We start from the raw sequence: 17,968 nt of genomic DNA on the forward strand, positions 1-17,968 counted from the left end.
CTTCTTTTGCCTGCGTGAAGAATCTTGACCCCAGTGCCTTATAGTGGCTGATGGAACTTTTATTGGATGTTTGGTTTGACAAACAATCGCTACTACAATGTCATTAAGCTATTACAGTGCAAACTTACAATAGCCAATGAAGGTAATTAATGAATTGTGTGCGTTTAACTATTTCATGGTTCCTGTTCCTGCAGCATCAATACGTAATAACTTAATCAAAATCCCGACAATTCATTGGAGAGATTTACAATTAGCAGACAACATAGAAGCAGTTAAAGTCGAAGATTTGATTGAGTGCCAAGTTTGTATCCTTATGAAATGTGTCCTGTACCGGCATGGACTGAAAGGCCACTCAGCAAGGAGGAAGCCATTACTCCAGAACAAACTCAAAAGAGGCAGATTGCAGTTTGCAAATGCACACAATGACAAAGATGTTCACATGTGGAGCTGTTTTGCCATAATGACCATCATTACATTCTGAGAAAAAACAGAGATACTTGTACATTATCAAATAAATCTCTGACATAAGCTTTCTCTGACTGTTGTGGAATTTAACAGATAGAAATCATTTTTGTAATTTTAGTTGACGCAAAACGACAGAAGTTTGGTCTGCTTGTTGTGTATGTAAACTTAAGGTTTCAACTGTAGAAAGATTGAATTCAATGATCCAAAGATTGTACCTTGAGAACATCTTCGTCAGTGGAAGTGCAGTCTGTGTAGTCAGAGACATCTGTGACCAATCCATCTTCTTCCACAGCCACCGTCCTCACAGGCATCACTACTTTCTTTCCAGTCAGTACAGCGGTGTTCAGGATCTCTGTGTCCTGCAGGGAATGTAAAGATCAAGCAATGCCATCAGAACAGCAAATATAACATTTCAATGTTTCCATGTTTAAAAATATGTATGATTCAGACACTGAATGTTATTTTTTTTTTTACAACTCCTGTCCAGGAGAAAGACTAAAGGCAATGGTGGTGATGGCTAGCTCACTGACGTCGAAGCGCTGAAGTCATAAAAAGGCCATTGTCCCTTTGGGAAGTCAAGGATGGAGCTGAGCTGAGAGGAGGAGAGGTAATCACCAGGTCAACACACAGTTGACAGGGCGAGGAGAGATGAAGCCTGATTTCTCTGCTCAAGCATGTCCTTCCAAAGGAAGCTGTAACATTTCAAGCGTGGTCAAACACTAGTAGAAATGGACTGAAAATGAGCTGTGGTGTTTAGTCTGAAGTGTTGCTGCCCTTCACCAGAGGATGGAACATAACCAGTCATGAACTGAATGTGGTGTCCTGGTCTGTATTTTCTCTTAAAAAAATACTTCATCTTTGAAGCAGGGGAAATCTTTTTAACTCCTTTTTGATAACTGATAACTTTAAGATTTGTGCAGCATGTTCATTCTTAGCTTGACACCCATCTGTGCTAGGTTTAGTGTTCTTTAACTTAAAAATTAATGACAGATATATTTTTAAATGGAAGATTGTAATATTGTGGTAAACGCAAACCTCTTGCAGTTCTTAATTAAAAAAAAAAAAACTTAAAGTACAAAATAAACAAAAAAATACTCGAGGACAAGAAAGCATAGAGTGACTGAAACTGTACTAGACTGGTAAGAACCAGCCCATTATTTCACTCTTTGCTTCAAACAGAGAGTCCGGACCCTTGACTATAGAGAAACAATTGCTTGCTGGCAAACAAGCAAACATTAGTTCATGCTGTGACCTGTTCAGTGCTACCCATTTAACCAATAACACACAGGTATTTAACCAATAGTACATATATATTATTGGTTATATGGGTAACCAATTTAACTCAGAGAATGACCACCTGAATCCCATTAAACATTTATGTGAAGTGTGTGAGAACCAAAAAAGCTACTCAGCTTACACTGAATAAAGATGATAAGCCATTCAGGAAACAGGCTTTTCAAAAATTATGACATGGTAACTATGCTGGTTTAGTTCATTTATATGCTTTAAATATTTTAGTGTGAGGACTTTAAGTGCATTACGACTTCCAGAGCGACACATTTATGTCTCTTGGACTGCACAGTGAAGGATCATCATTACATTCATCAAATCAATCCGGTGCATGGCGTGATTGTCCCTAAAACTTTAATTATAGCTGTTCATAACTGAACCAGACAGATGAGAAAGGCAAATATTTGATGATATGAAGGTGTTTGAGTAAGTTTATGCACTAACGTCTACTTCTAAAAACGCATTGAGTGGATAAAGAGGAGACATTTGGTCAAATGTGTACCTGAAATCAGTGGCAAATAAAATGGCCTTGAAATCCAGGCCTCCTGTTTAAAATGAAGCAATCTAGTTCTGCAATCCTGTCCTGTTCTTTACAGACCCATTTACTATGTTTAACTTGGCCTTCTGCAAAACCCTCATATGTGCCATGAATAGAACTTAAATAATAGAATAATATTTGTAGGAAGTGCTACAAGAGGGACTAGCCTCCTTAAATTATCTATTAAATCAAAATTAAGGACACAGTTTTATGTGCTTTTTATGTATGAAAATGAGGCAGACAGATATGCGTCCCTGGACTCCAGAACTTGTTTAAATGAGACTGAAATATGCAATGTGAGCTTTCTACCCCCCATCTGTGCGCTAAAGGGTCTGTCAGAAAACGTTCTACCATCGCTTTTTTTTCTTTTGAAGACTGAAACAGAAGCTGATGTTTCTTTGAGCCAAGTAGAAAATCTCATGTTTGGCCCTCAGCCTATGGTCAGACTCTGCTCAACCAGTAAGATGAAGTATGTCACTCGCAAATCAGGATCCTGTAGCGTCGAACCAAAGCACCCCAGCACCAAAGTGTTGGAACTGCAGGACGATGCAAAGAAAATATATGTTCTCCGTATTTTTAGGATTTACTCTAAAACTCATGTTACTCCCCTCAAACTGTTTGTTTGGTGGAATTTTCATGAAACAAGTGACAAATAACCAAGATTCAATATTGTTATTCAAACAGCTGTAATGTTTAGTGACAGGGGATTATATCATGGATTAATTATAGAGGTAGTGTAGCATGATAAAGAGGCCTGAGGCACCGAAATAGCAGCATATGAAGCAGCTGTTAAGGATCAGAGAATGACCACATATTGTACGGCAGAACAGAGCGGAACAACACGGAAGAGAGGCATCAGCTAGCTGACAGTCAGCAATGCAAGGTCACAGTCTGCTGAAAATAGAAGCCATTTCCTAAACAAAAACCCAAGCATATTCAGACTTCTGCATATGCATGCCAGACAGGAATGGATCACAGCAAAGTGCATTTCATGATATTTTTATGCGCCGATGCTCAAACGCAGCCGAAGCGTTGGCAGTTAGCGGAGAGGCTGCTGTCTGTAATGTTGACGCTGGTTCTCATAATGATCAGGGGTGACACGAAAGCTGTCATCTCACTCACCATCACAAGAGGAGCGAGGCCAACAAAGTCTCTCTGAGTTGTATAAATCCTCATGGCTCCTTCAGTCTTGGCGACAGTTTTGGGCGCAGACGGCAGCTCCAGCTTCCATACGATCACCTGGCTGTCAACGGGACTGCTCAGTTCTTCAACCTCAAAGTCCATCTGAAGCACCTCCAGCAGACTGCTTTCAAGTCTGGATGAGAAAAAAAAAAGTTGGGAAGAGCCTATAAATGCAATGTTTAAATGGACATATGGACAAATAGTAAAAAAAAAAATACAGATACATTCTTTTAAAATTCAGGATTTAATTACTGATATTACATGGCATAAAACTTTATATGAACTCCTTCCTGGATCCCAACATTTGGTAACTTCATATAAGGAAAAAGGCTTGAAGAACCATCTTTGGATTCATCAAGTTGAAGTAGTAAGGACTAAAAATGACTTTAAGTTTACTTTATCATTCAGGAGTTTTAAAATCAAACAAGATAAATTATATAACAAAGTGAGAGAGAGATCTCTTAACCAACAAAGCAATAGATCCCTCTCCTCGCAGTGTGATTGAGCTCTTGGCTGACAGGGATTGATAAATTAGGCATTTGTGTAGAACTAGTCGAGGTTATTCCATAAATGGAATCCAGGGTCATATATAAGCAGATCTCTGGACACATTGATAGCTTTTTAAAAGTAAGAGCAATAGTCTACAGACAAAGTGATCATTGCCAGACAGAGAAGTACATCTCAGAAAATCAAACTATGCGTTCCAGTAAGTCTTGTTTGTCAGATGAAAAGATTAAAAAATAACAACCTGTATAGTGCGTTCATAAAGTGTATACAGACCTTCACCTTTTCCACATTTTGCATTACAGCCTTATTACAAATTGTATTCAATTAATCAAATGTTTTTTATTTTTCAGACGTAACATTAATCTAGACTAAGAAATTAAATACACCATTTCATTAGATGTAATCATATTAATGAACAGAACGAAAGGTGTAAAATCATCACTCAGTGTGTAATTAATATATATATAATGTGTTGTCCTTTGTAAATTGATTCAGTGAAATCAACAAACTTTTCAATAATATTCCAATGTATTAAGATGCCCCAAAGATGTCTAGACAGACAGGACAATAAATCTCTCACCAGAGAGAGAATTGGTCAAGAGCAACAACTCTTGACCAACAACAAGACAGAGTGATAGATTTCTTGATTGACAAAGCAGCAGGTATCTTGTAGACAGAGTGAAAGATGTCTTTACAGAAAGTTCTGTCGTTCTACCTTGAAAGACCTTTTGACAGACAAGATGTCAGATCTCTCAGCAAGCAAGATTTATCAACAGAACAAAAGATCTCTTGACTGACACACTCATGACTCTTTTGACTGACGGTTGTTTCAATGACGGGATGACGAATGAATCGCTCAAGAGCGAGATTGATCTTTTGACTTAAAACGATCAATCTTTTAACAGATGAGGTGATGAATCTCTTTACTGACCAAGCAGTAGGTCTCTCACCAGATAGTCACTGGATCACTTGACCAACAGAGTGTCCGATTTCCTGGCTGACAGAGCAATAGATTACTTGACAGAGAAGACATCTCTCAAACTATAACAGGCAGACTGATAGATCTCTCAAAATAAACTGCAACAAATCTTTCAACCAACACGTCTCAAGTGACAAAGTGATAGATCTCCTGACCAATAGATTATTCTGTCTGACAGAGTAACAAAGTGAGAGAGAGATCTCTTAACCAACAAAGCAATAGATCCCTGTCCTCACAGTGTGATTGAGCTCTTGGCTGACAGGGGTTGATAGCTAAACCATCGGAGTGCTAGAGTGCTCACCCCAAATCTTTTGACAGACAGTAACTGATATCTCACCAGACAGAGGAATAGATCCCTGGACAGGCAGAGCTACAGATTTCACATTTTGTCAAGCAAGTAATAGATCTCTGGACAGACAAAATGATAGATCTCATGACTGACAGAGGATCAGATCTCTCGACTGGCAGATTTCATAATCAATTGAAAGAGCAATAGATGCCTCTGCTGACACACCAATAGATCTTTTGACAGATTGATTGATCTCTCAAGCAACACAGGAATAGCTCTTTCAACAGAAAAAGCGATTGGAGAGAACTCTTGACCCCCAATGACATAAATCTCCAAACAACTGGTGTGATAGACTGTATCACAGACACATAGATCTCTCACCAGGTAGATCAACAGATCTCTTGACCAACAGAAAGTGAGATCTCTCCACTGCCAGGGCTATAGCCTCTCCACAAGCAGACATTTGTATAGATTTCTCATTAACGGAGTGATTGAGCGAGTAATCGCTACACAAGGAGCGAGAGACTATTCAACTGCTAAACTGACAGCAGGCATGATATCAAATATTTTGTAAAAAGGGAGAAGTTGGAATTCAAATATAAAAAGGCTTCTTAAGCTGAAAATATATTTGAATCCATCCATATTTAGTGCATTATATGTCTGTCCATCTTTGACAGGTAAGCATAATGCAATCTTCATGCAATGTCATGAACGGAAACAGCAAAAAATGATAAAAAATGCATTTTTGTATTCTGACAAATACAATAAGGGATTTAAAGAATCTCATACTGTTTTTAGCGTAAATTTGTTGATTGTAGCAAATCCAGTTTCTGTATAACCGCTTTAAGTATTTTAGATTTTAAACTAGAGATGTCTCAAAATTCAATCAAAGGGGGTGAAAAATTGCTTTTGCTTGGGGCCAAATAGGGGTTTGGGAATCAGATGCAAATTTTTCTAAACTCCATCAGTGCCCACTCCACATGAAAGTAAAAAGTAAGCAATAAAAAACTTTAGGGTGGCGCTCTCCCAACACAACAGCACTTTGAGTGTTAACATACTGGAGTATGTTGCTCATATCAAGAATAGCCATTGTACAATACTGGAGGTTAGGACTTTTACTGGACTATTTCAACTATCAGACTGTGAGATGGCACGCCTAGTAAATGTCATTGCAGTTTTATTTTTTAACCATTTTGAAATACTTTAGCATCTTTTATTGAGATTATTGTGCTATTGATGTATCAAATTTCAACAAGCTTGAAAAAAGTAATTATCAACCCTGTTTCATTGTCCGTTAGAAAAAAAATGTGCATCTTGGTTTTTAAAAGTCCATCCCTAAATCTAACATACTTTATTTTCAAATAATTGTGTACTCTTCAAAAGACCCGTTTCTTCCAAGCGACCAGACTTTACGCAATATCCGGCAAAAAATTCATTGTGACGTGTTATGAATTTCGCCCCATGAAAGAAGACATTTCTATGTGTGATCTGAGGAACTGGGACAAGATATGGCCTGGCCCATTTTTCAGCACTGAAGAGGATTCTGCAACTTGAGGCTTTTTTAGAGAAACATAAAAAAAGATCTTTTTTTTTTGTTGCAGATATCATTTCACTGGGAATGTCTGCAAGTCTTACATATGAATGGGATATGAGGTGTTCTAGGGACAGTGGCATTCTGCACAGTTAGCAAAAGGCATTGGCCTCTGTAAGTTATAGTGGCCTTTTCCTGATGCCAGCTGGAGCAGGCTGCTCTGCTACTTCGCATTGAATTTTTTCTGCCATGTCCCCGGTTTGTATTTTAGCTTTTATTCCTTGGCGTGTCATTGAACAACAGAGAAGATTTATTGGTGGGGCAAAACAAAATAAGCATGCACATAACATCATGGACTTTATCAGACTCTCCACAGTGTGCACAAGTTATAAATCAGTGTCAGAGTTGTGCAGACTCACCAAGCCCTTTTTTGCTGCATAACTAGGGGCTGCATCACGGACACACTGTGCTACTGGCTCGATGGTGATGTGGAATTACAAATCATATGCATGAATCCTTTATTAAATTCCAACCTCAAAAGCAAAGCATGCTAAAGGATTTTCCTTATTAAGGGCAAAAGAAAGATTTAGTGTAATTTAATCATTGTAACATATTGCTCAGAGACCTGAGATTAAAAGATAGTAATCGCATTCTGGTCAAGTATTACAAGAAGATATGCTTGGCTCACATCAGCAGGCAGAGCACATCCCCTTAAGTCTGCATTAACACAGATATCCATATGATAGGCACTGTTGCCATGCTACACGCCCCTGTCATAGTTTGTAAGCTCGCAGAGGAATGATCAACAACCTTGTCGGCTATGTTTTTATTGCTTGCAATCTGCCTGCAAGTTTATTAAGATCCAAGCCAAGCTCCTTCAATGGAGCATGGGAAAACAACAACAACAACAAAAACAGACACAGTGTACTGATACAGCAAATACTGGTTGAGCTGACGAAGGCTAGCAAGGCATATAGTCACAGAAATCCCAAAAGAGTTGCGACAGCAGACACCCTCAGCAGGAGTCCTACGTACTTTGTCGCATTTTTAAAGAGGATTAGCCATAATGGTGAAAGAAATATGTTCACCAACATAGATGTTGTTGTAAACAGTATCATAATCCACAACAAGTGGGGAAAACAGCATAACGAGGTCAAACCAACGTACAGAGGCTTAATGCCCTGCCTCTGTTTAAAGCAAACAAGTTGTCAGTTATATAAAAAAGAGCTTAGTTAAGCAAACAATAATGATTTAAACCAATATTCAAGTATATAAATTTGCTTTATTACCAATGAATTACCTCCCTCCTCCTGTTTTTATTGCTTGGCCCTTCATTGAGCTCCTTGCAAAACTTGGCGGCACACACTTAGGCTCTTCCTACCCTGGAAACCATTCAAGAGAGCCTTAGTCATAAAATCTTTTCTTGGAGCCACTCTAAAGGCAGACATAATCTTACTGTTTGAATTTAATCTCAAAGCACCTACTTTAGGGTTCACTTGCAGGCTTGGAAAGCAACACAGATTTATGCGGTACACAACAACGTGGCTAGGCAGCTGGATGGACAGCAGGTTTGTTATATAGATGATGGCGTGATACTTAGTTATAAGTATCTCGAGTGTGGCTTCATGAAGAGGTCTGAAATGTGTGCACATTGTTGTGATCCCTGGTTTATGAATGGTATTTGCTGTCAAATCCTTCAGTAGCTCAGCATGTTTGATGTTCTTTGCTGCAGACACATTTGAGTCATAGAAAAAGCTATTTCTTTTGTAGATTGGATCAAAACCCTTGCAATCCAGTTTGAGGTGGCCTTTGTGCTGTGTTTTATTTTGTTGTCCAACATTTGTGAAACGATCAGCTTTCAATGACCTACTTTTTGTTTTTGCACGGTTACACATCACGTTTAAGCAGCCAACTAGGTCGAATTGTTATCTGCTGAGACCCGCTGCACATGATTTGATGGCTCATAACAGGAAGTAATAACTGTACGTCGCATAAGGTCAAAGGGGAATCTGACATCTGACATTCCCCTTCCTGAATCCTTAGGTTGTTTAGTGAAAAAATGTTGTCTAGTGACCTGAATTCACTAATTCTCTCTGTTACAGAGGGTTGTGTGGCTCATAAACATTGACTTTAACAGTAGTTATTGTAATGTACAATAAAAAATAATTCTATTTGTTCTTGTTTACTGTATGTATATAGAGTAAGAGAGATATTGTATAAAGTAAAAAGCTGATCAGATTCTGTCAGGCAATCTGCAGAGCATCTACTTTTCATGTCAAGTGAAACATTTAATCTCCAATTTAAATGTGAAGCTTGGTTTCCACTGCAGAAACAAATCATGTTTCCCCCTCAGAACCTGGAAGATTTTGATCCCAACTACGTTTTTGCCACTTGAGTGTTGCAATATTGTACATGAGGCTTTCACCCAGCAGTCTACAGTCCTTGACTCCTGTATATCACTGTGCTTTGAGATTTATCACTGGCGGAAGTCACCTCACCCACCACTGTGAACTGCATTCTAGAGCTGGCAAGCCTTCGCTGAATATTGGGTGATATACACACTGGATGACTCTGGTGTACAAGGCCCTTTTTGGCCCACTTCATTTTTATTTATTCATTCACTTTTCTTCGGAGAACAGGCGTCAGTTGTGCCTTCTGCTCAAAGTTCATTCTATGCTCTTTGTGTGAGAACAAAAAAGGAGAAGAAAGCTTTTAGCGTCTCTGCGCCCTCTGTTTGCAAGCTGAGCTAAAACTGTCCGAACTTGTTTCATCGAACGCTTTCGGCAAAATAAAAAAAAAAAAGACGACAGCGGAAATCCTGTCAACAGTGCCTGTGTTTCAAATCTTAAATTCCCACTGCCTTTACATTTTAAATTATTACTGTCACAGCTACTGTACTTTAATGCCAAATTGTTCACACTTGATATATTTGTAATGACTTTTACTGCTGTCTACCTGTCTTAGCCAATACGACCAGTGCTGACGCCTTTCTTGGCCATGACACCCTAGTGACAAAAAGTAAATGGGTTTTTATCTGGTTAAATAAAGATTTAATAAAAAAAAGTACTTTATTGTGTTTTGTTGCAATATGCCAATAAAGGTGATGTGGGATTGTGAAGATGAAAAAGATTTAAAATGTGTGTTCCAGTATTCAAGCTCTCACCTATACACAGATTTTTCTGTGTAACATAACCCAAAGTTATTTGCAGGAAGTTTGGCTATTTGGAGATTTTTTACAAAGACCATATCTAAAATATTCAAAAGAAAATGCAGCTTTGGAAGTTGAAATGTGTTACTTGACACACTGTTGGCTGGTGTTTCTAAAGCAGCCAATCCAGGAGCAACATTTATTTTCCTTTGTGCTGATTGGCTGTGCCCTCTAGAACAAAGACAAGGACTGTAAATATTAGATTTTGTGTAATTGTTAAGATGGTTTTCACTGTGCTTACTAACACATAAAGTTCATTTGATGTTGAACTATTAAAAAGGACAACTATAATTATTTTCAGATAGGGTCTGAAGTATTTGCAATTTTTAACTACTTGCAGACGGCGGTGGTGCCGTGGAGCATGAGTAACATCTTTTGATGCAATTCCTGCTGCATATCTTTCCTGTTATGTCTCTACTTGCATCTTCACATCAAAAGAAACCCCATATAAGTAATGGGTAAAAACAAGAACTAAGTCCGATTAGAGTGTATTCTTTCAAGGTAAACAGTAGTTAGATTTATGTCTGGACTTTGACTGGGCCTATCTAGTACGTTAAATGCTGAGTATACTTTTGTTGTAAACCATTGAGTTGTAGCTCTGGTTGCATTTAGTGGCTAAAACATGTTGCACACCTCCACCTCAGGCCTCTACAGTATTGAGGAGCTTTTTTTTTTTCTTCTAGGGCTGACCTGTAGTTAAGTCTACTCATTTTCTGACAAGCTTCCCTTGTTCCTGCTGAAGGAAAGCAGCCTCACACCATGATGATGAAATCACTGCTTTTTCACTGAAAGGATGGTGAGTTAAAAGTGATGTGCAGTGTCACTATCTAAGATTTTCAGAGCTTGTTAATATTGTTTTATCCGCAGCTGTATCTGTGACGTCGGCAGAGACAGATACAGATACAGTGATGCTGTTTGTTCTCTCACAAACCTCTGATACCCACACAGAACGGCTGTATTTATATTGAGATTAAATTACACCGCCGTTTTCTCATTAGGTGACTTCTGAAGTAGGTTGATGAGTCAGGATAATCAGTTGTCAAAAAGAAATGAACTCTTTTCAGATGTCTATTTGTAAAAATAACTTCCAAAAGCTATTCTTCTTCTTCCACTTTATAGTTGTGTGCAACAGCACAAAAAATATCCCAATAAAATGCATCATTTGTGAATGCAATGAGACGAAATGTTACAGGGTGTCGGTACTTTTAAGGCACTGTACTGTTAAAAAGTCATCTACTTAACCTATAACTTACCTCAGTTAAATTTAGGTAAACAGTGCAAAGCTGCTGATGTAGAAAGGACATCCCAGATAAAGAGAGGGTGTAGCCCTGTTTAATAAGATTAGGTGCTCAGAAACCCTGAGAGCCGACTTTGATCCAACTGACCTGCAGATGTTGTCGTAAATAGTTTTAATGTCGCATCGATGCAGCTCACCACACTCCTCAGGTTCTTGAAAGTCTTGGGCGAAAACAAAAACAAAAAAACGAATTTGCTGCATTTTAGGAGTTTGTGACCACACGCAGCTGGCAAATGTTTCGAAATAAAAACAAGAACAGAGTGTAAGCGTGTAATAAAGATAAGCAGCAGATGCCCATTTAGAATGGGTTTTACAGGAGAACCTGTAGCCAGTGTCCATCTAGGACACGGTACAGACAGCGGACACTAAACCAATGTCAGACTTGTTCGGTAGGGACGGTTTAGATTTACTCCCAAAAAATAAAACTGTTTCTCTTTGCAGGACACAAAATATGACACAGAATATATTTTCTGTGCAAAAGAAATGACGACTCCTTCAAAAATGTTGTATTTTAATACAACATTTTTAGGGGGAATAGTTATGACGAGATATTAAAATTTGCAGGCACAAAAACTAGGCACACATAAAATGTTCTGACCAAGCCATAGAGTCGTGTTGACTTTTCATTGACTCACCTTTTCCCAGGTATGGGGGCCTTTCTCTGGCAAATCACAGCAATGGCTCCATCTGCTCCCATATCCAGCGTGATGTCCCACAGTAAAGAGTTGCTGGGTGTTGCTGTTCGAAAGGTCACACCTTTCTTTACTGATGCTCTGCAGAAAGCCACAAATGAAAAGGTCAAGAATGTGGCCAATGGGAAATGTCTATATATGTATGTGATATTTCACATCTTGTTTTCCGGCCTCTCAGTGTGCACCATACAAAATAGTTTTTGCAGGGTATCACAAAGGAGCTTTATTTTCAACAAAAGGAAAGTGTATTTTGGGGGAGGGGGGAGGGGGGTGTATCTGAAACACATAAAACAACTATTATGTAGCAACTCGTATCCAACCCCCCAGTGCCAGTTTCTCCACCTTAGAGTCTGTTCATTCACTGTGTGCTTTCATGATTTAAAATACACAGATGGATTGGGAGTTTTCTTGGCTGACTAATTTATAAATTGTGTGCATTATGAGGGAGAAAATGCCATCCCTGCGGGCTTTCCCCAGCATAAGCAGCTTTCAGTAGGTCAAACGTTAATGAGATGCTGTTCTGTAAGAATTGCGAGGGCCAAGAGAGAGACACGAGTTTTAAAAAAAAAAAGAAAACAACAATAGAACGTTGACTCATTTGTGTGTGTGTTTTGTTTTTTTGTTTTTTCAAATCTCTTGTGGGACCTGCTCACAAACAGCATAAACAGGTTCTGGTAGACAGTTTAGAAAAAAAAAAAGTCTAATTCTTTGATTTTCATTCGCATGTAAAGCTGTGTGGTTTATCTCCCAATCTTCAAGGTAAACACAAGTGTAGAGCGCATTACGAGTCTCTAAGGAAGCATAATCTGCGATAAGAGCAGCAGCAATCTGAGCACCGCTCCTGCTGCTGACTTTGGTTTTAGTTTCAGCCAAAAGGAAAATGAAATGCAGGTCCCTGTTGAGCCCTGGGAAGGAATGCAACCTTGCACGTATTATTATCCCCATGATATAAAATAAAACCGACCTACTGCATTGAATATTTTGCACACATTTGTGTTCCTGCGGCGTCGGAGCTCGACTGCACATCTGCCTAAGTGGGAGCTAATTCGAACATCCGTCGTGGAGCTCCAGCGCCTGCTACGACCCGCTGTCCCAACAGCAGGGAATCGAGATTGGAGGGCGTTCCTTTTTCTCAATGAATGAATTTGGCTGTTTTAAATTCAAACAGAAGAAGATCTCAAAAGGTTAAAGGTTACAATTAGAAAGGAATAAATGATCTGTGTGCATGGCTTCGTGGTAAGCTCATGCCCCCACGGTTGCCCGTTTCCGTCCCACCTGCTTGCTGCAGAAGCTCATTACCCTGATTAATAAGAGTTCACAAAAGGACGACAAGGCTAACAAGGGAAATCCTCCAGTGTAAAAAAAAACAACAAAAAAACCTGGCTCGTAAATAAAACAAATGTTTGGTGTCTATTACGCACAGCTAAACACCACTGGTTAAAAGTCAAAAGGCATTTTAATTGGCATAGCAATAGCATGTTGAACAGCCAATGAAGAAGCTCTGGCTGACCAATCTGGAAAAAAAGGTGTTAATAGTGTTGTCCTGACCCTGTTATGAGATCATGTCCAGAAATGTGATTACATTACAAACGATTATCAACGTATCAGTTGTTATGCTACAGCAAACAGTTTTAGTTTAGGTTCAAAATTAATAATCTGTCCAATACACCTTAAAAGGCATCAGTCAAAATTGTCCCTTATGGGTTAATTCTTATCTGAGGGAACCATCCTAATCACAATGGCTCCAACCCTAATTCTGCAATTTACTGCTTTCGGGAGAAGCGGGGTGCTTATGGGTGAAAGCTTGAATGTTCAAAATGCTATCTCAGCTGGTGGAAGCCTAACCTTTATCAAAATCTTGCATCTTGTTCAGGAGTTTAAAGGTCACCGACTAGAATGTCAGTTTTAGGGGAAATGTTTGGGGGAGGAAGAAGGAAAGAATTGAGAGACTCAAGTTTTCCAAACTACCTGAACACGTCAGATTGTCCGATCAGATCTGTGACAGGAGAGCAGAACAGGTGTTTGTTAATTTCCTCTAAACCAACTTGTGTTTTGGTGCCTTCTTTCATTTGGAGCGCTAGCTGTGTGTTATTTGCTTGGGGGTGGGTGGGTTCTGGATTAATCCGGCACCAAATTAGAGAAAAATAAAGTCGCTGAGTAACTGTGACTGTATGAGACGTTTGGAGGAAACCAAAACTGAATTTCTACAACATGAACCTTTACAAGACATCAGGGTAGTAGATATTCTATTAATAGCAAAAGAGCACTCATTGAGAGCTTAGCACATGGATTTATGTGTATTGTTAATTAACTATAACAAATTATAAATGATCTATTCTTATGTCAAATAAAAGCATATAAAAGATGTGTCTTCCTAGGCCTGTCGCAATAAGCAGTAAATCAATTAATCGTATGATGAATGAAAACAAACTCAATAATTTCCATTTGTATGATTTATTGTTTTTTTTTTTCTTGTTTTTGCTCCTTTTACCAAAAACTGGATGACAAAAGTCTTCAGTCTGGTGATTCGGTCTCAACACGCCCTTTTTTTGAAGGACAATTTTCTTTACCGAGACTTTATAATCCATTTTATTTGATGTTTCCATTATTTTGTTGATTTATTTTGGATATTTAAAGTGTCTTCCAGCTCCAGGGTTAAATGTTAATTTGAATGTAAAGTTCATTGATACTTGAGAATGTGTTGCATTATTATGTTGTTACAGTTACAGTACTTGATAATGGACTCCAACAATATTATGGTTTATCGCAATAACTTCTGGGACAATTTATTGTCCAGCAAAATTTGTTATTGCGACAGGCCTATGTATTCCTCATGAGTTCGACAACACCTCTTTTGAATCAGGTGAAATCTGATCTGATATATCCCTAAATACAACATTCAATATTTCTGACATGATTGTTACTAGAGATTTAAAAAAAGACAAATGGATAAAAATATGTGGAAGAAAACAGTGTTATGGTTATTGAGGCTGTTTGTTTAGGGATTAGCCTGATCTGTGGCTCTGGGTCAGCTCACGCAGTCACAAAGCGGTACCACTATTTTGTACTCATCCTTTGCTATTTTGTACCCCATTACTCCCATTTTGCGAAAATTATGTACAAAACGTCATATTTCTATTTATTTTAGTTCTGAAATTTGCCAGGCTTGTTATTGGATTCTAATAAAAACTCTGATCAAACCAAAACAACATTGAGCAACTTCCTCCTGATTTATGATATTTATTGGGGCCATACAACCACATTTCCTCACACTAGACTTTGAGAAGATTACAGAGAACATCCTGTGGCAAATTTTATAAGTAATTTGTGTCACGTTTTTTTAACACAGCACCTAGGTTTAAGCTGCGCCTCTCTGTGTATTCTACCACACATTTTGCCACTCCAAACTCACAAATAATAAAACGGAAAAAAAAGAGAAACTCGGACTTCTTAAATCACATTTAACTTGGAACAGAAAATAAAGCCCCAGAAGGAAGTTACAGCTGCAGCTAAGGTGCTTCAGAGTATCTCTGGTTAGTAGCTGAAACCAGTTTCTGTGTGCATTAGAGTGACTGACAGAGGAAAACAGAAGGGGGTAATTGTTAACAGTCTGAGCGCTCCCAGGAGGCGGTGGAGGCAACAACAGAGGAGGAAAACACACAGTGCGGTTTAAATGAGCAAAGGAGAATAGATGAGGTTTCAGTACAAGGACCTGCTTGTTCCTGATTTGGTTTCGGTTTAGCAGATAGCAAGATGGAAGGTGGCCGGACTCGTGTTGTTCACAGTAATGGTAATGCAGTGTCAACACAGTGTCCCCTTATAGCTGCTGTTGGGATCAACTGTGAAATGTTAATAGCTTTCTGGGAAGTGCTTAAATTCAACAACTATGTAGTTGCATCGGCTTTACAAGATTATTCGAGCTTTTTCACATTTTCACGTCTTGCATCACGTGATTGATTGTGTATTCGCTTCATCTCACTTCAGACTTGTGTCAGTCCATCACAAACAACCTCAATAAAATATTAATGCAACGTGGATGTAATGTGAAAAGGGGGGTATGGATCCATTTGCGAGGCACTGCAAAAATCTGCTCCAAATCTGTATGCAAGGCTAGGATAATCAGCAGCGTGGTGTCACTTTATACTAGAGATTAAAAAGAAATAACACACCACCCACAATGAATCAATATGTTTATTGAAAATCTGCAATTTGACTTTTTTTTTTCTTTACTTTTAAGCTGCTTCGCTCTGTGTTAGTTGAACCAGCGATTTGTAAGCTCTTTTAGATATAATTGCAGTTCTGCTGACTATAGGGAATAATAATTGCAGTGTGAATGTGCAGTTTGCTTCCAATCGGGGAAACCTTAAAACCTTTAATGCACTGCAATCAGCGAGGGAAGAAGGATGGAATATTCACAGTAATAATGAGAAAACGTAACAGGGTGGTTAATCTAGTAATTGCCTCTGAATACGGCGGCCTGCCATGATGGAACACCTCCATGTATTAGGGCCGAGTGGAGCAGGGTGTACTTAATGAAAAGTGGCAGTAACAAGGAGTTTTATCTAAAGTCCCTTTTTTGAAAGTAAAAAAAAAAAAAAAAAGGATTCCCCTGCATCTGGAAAAGTTTTTTTTTTTTTTTTGGTGGAGTGGTTGGGAACAGAAACCCGTCTCCATGGTTTTAATGGGCCCAGAGGAAGACAGCGGGCGGGGAGAGGCACCGGGGCAGAGAAGATGGATGGCTGTGGAGACTCATGCTGACAGCGTGTGTGAAAGGCAGCTTTCAGGTGCTGCAACAGCCATCCATCTCACTTTCTGACCAGGTAAGATATGAGTGGCAGGAGTGGCTCAGCTATTACATAATATTCATTTTTTTGGTATAATTATTTTCCACATGCGCTCATGGAATGAACCCTGTCTTGCAAAAATACTTTACATCTCTTGTACTTTTGCACGTTTTATCAGAAACTTCAATGTATTTTATTGGGAGTATATAGTCAGGTCAAGTCAAGTTTATTTTTATTGCACATTTTAGCAACAAGGCGGCTCAAAGTGCTTTACACCAAAAGTACATAAAACCAATTATGAAACAAGAATGCCATCATCAGACTCATCAAGCACATATACATCAAATATATTAATCACTGCTCTGTTTATTATCAATCAAAGGCAACTCTAAACAGGTGGGGGGTTTAGCCTTGACTTAAAGGAACTCAGTGTTTCAGCACTTTTGAAGCCATATTGGATTTTGAGGTCAGTGTTTGTAAGAAACCGCTCTGACTTTATGGGGCTTTTTGTAAATATTTCTAACTGTAGACCTTAGACTCTCAAATTTTGGATAAACAAAATGCATTTTTAAACCACGCTGTTCAACCTATGAACTAGCGATCAAAAGATAACAATGCTTGTTTTTCTTGTCATTGTCATTTAATGCGGCTGAAAAAGTCCAAATCCTGTTGCATCGCTGTTTTAAAATGTCTATCAAGACGGTTACCTGTTGTTTACTGGGGATGTATTCGCTGTAAAAAGCCTGAGAACCACTGATTTATACTGGAGGATATCTATGTGTTTGCTGGCCGAGTCAAAATCCAGATGAGAACCTGTAACAACAGAGTAAAACTATCCCTCAGACACTTGCAAAGAACAATGGCAAAAGTGTTCAAAGCACTGGAAGCTGCAGCTGAGTGTGAATGTTTTTGATGGACGCTGTGCCAGTGTGCTAATGATGAGAACTGGAACACAGACGTATACAACCTATTACTTACAAATCCACCCATGTCATGACATTTTGGATTACAGCTCAGCTTTGCAGACAGACTTAACTCTAAAAATGAAGTGTTTTCCAGACTGATACGAAACGACGAGATTATTTAAAAATTCCATTAAGCAGAAGCTAGACTATTTCCTTGGTGTAACCTGGATGCCCAACCCCCTATGTATTCCATTATTAATGGCAATATGGAGATGCTCCATAAGGTTTGTAATTGCTTCTT

General features: G+C 38.7%; 2 protein-coding genes across 2 annotated transcripts in view; one reads left to right on the top strand and one right to left on the bottom strand.

The window, feature by feature from the left end:
- Nucleotides 1–2,322, top strand: part of glt1d1 (glycosyltransferase 1 domain containing 1) — a 38,324-nt gene extending 36,002 nt beyond the window's left edge. Inside the window, exon 12 of the mRNA XM_028034910.1 lies at nt 953–2,322. Within this exon, the coding sequence (XP_027890711.1) occupies nt 953–964 (12 nt within the window). The 3' untranslated portion in view covers nt 965–2,322. The remainder of the gene's footprint in view (nt 1–952) is intronic.
- LOC114155150 (transmembrane protein 132D) overlaps nt 1–17,968 on the bottom strand; it is a 42,337-nt gene that overhangs the window by 10,405 nt on the left and 13,964 nt on the right. Inside the window, exons 3-5 of the mRNA XM_028034904.1 lie at nt 11,922–12,059; nt 3,416–3,608; nt 681–824 (exon numbers count right to left, since the gene is read on the bottom strand). Coding sequence (XP_027890705.1) covers nt 681–824; nt 3,416–3,608; nt 11,922–12,059 — 475 coding nt within the window. The remainder of the gene's footprint in view (nt 1–680; nt 825–3,415; nt 3,609–11,921; nt 12,060–17,968) is intronic.

This window comes from Xiphophorus couchianus, chromosome 12 (genome assembly GCF_001444195.1).
Source record: "Xiphophorus couchianus chromosome 12, X_couchianus-1.0, whole genome shotgun sequence".
NCBI lineage: Eukaryota > Metazoa > Chordata > Actinopteri > Cyprinodontiformes > Poeciliidae > Xiphophorus > Xiphophorus couchianus.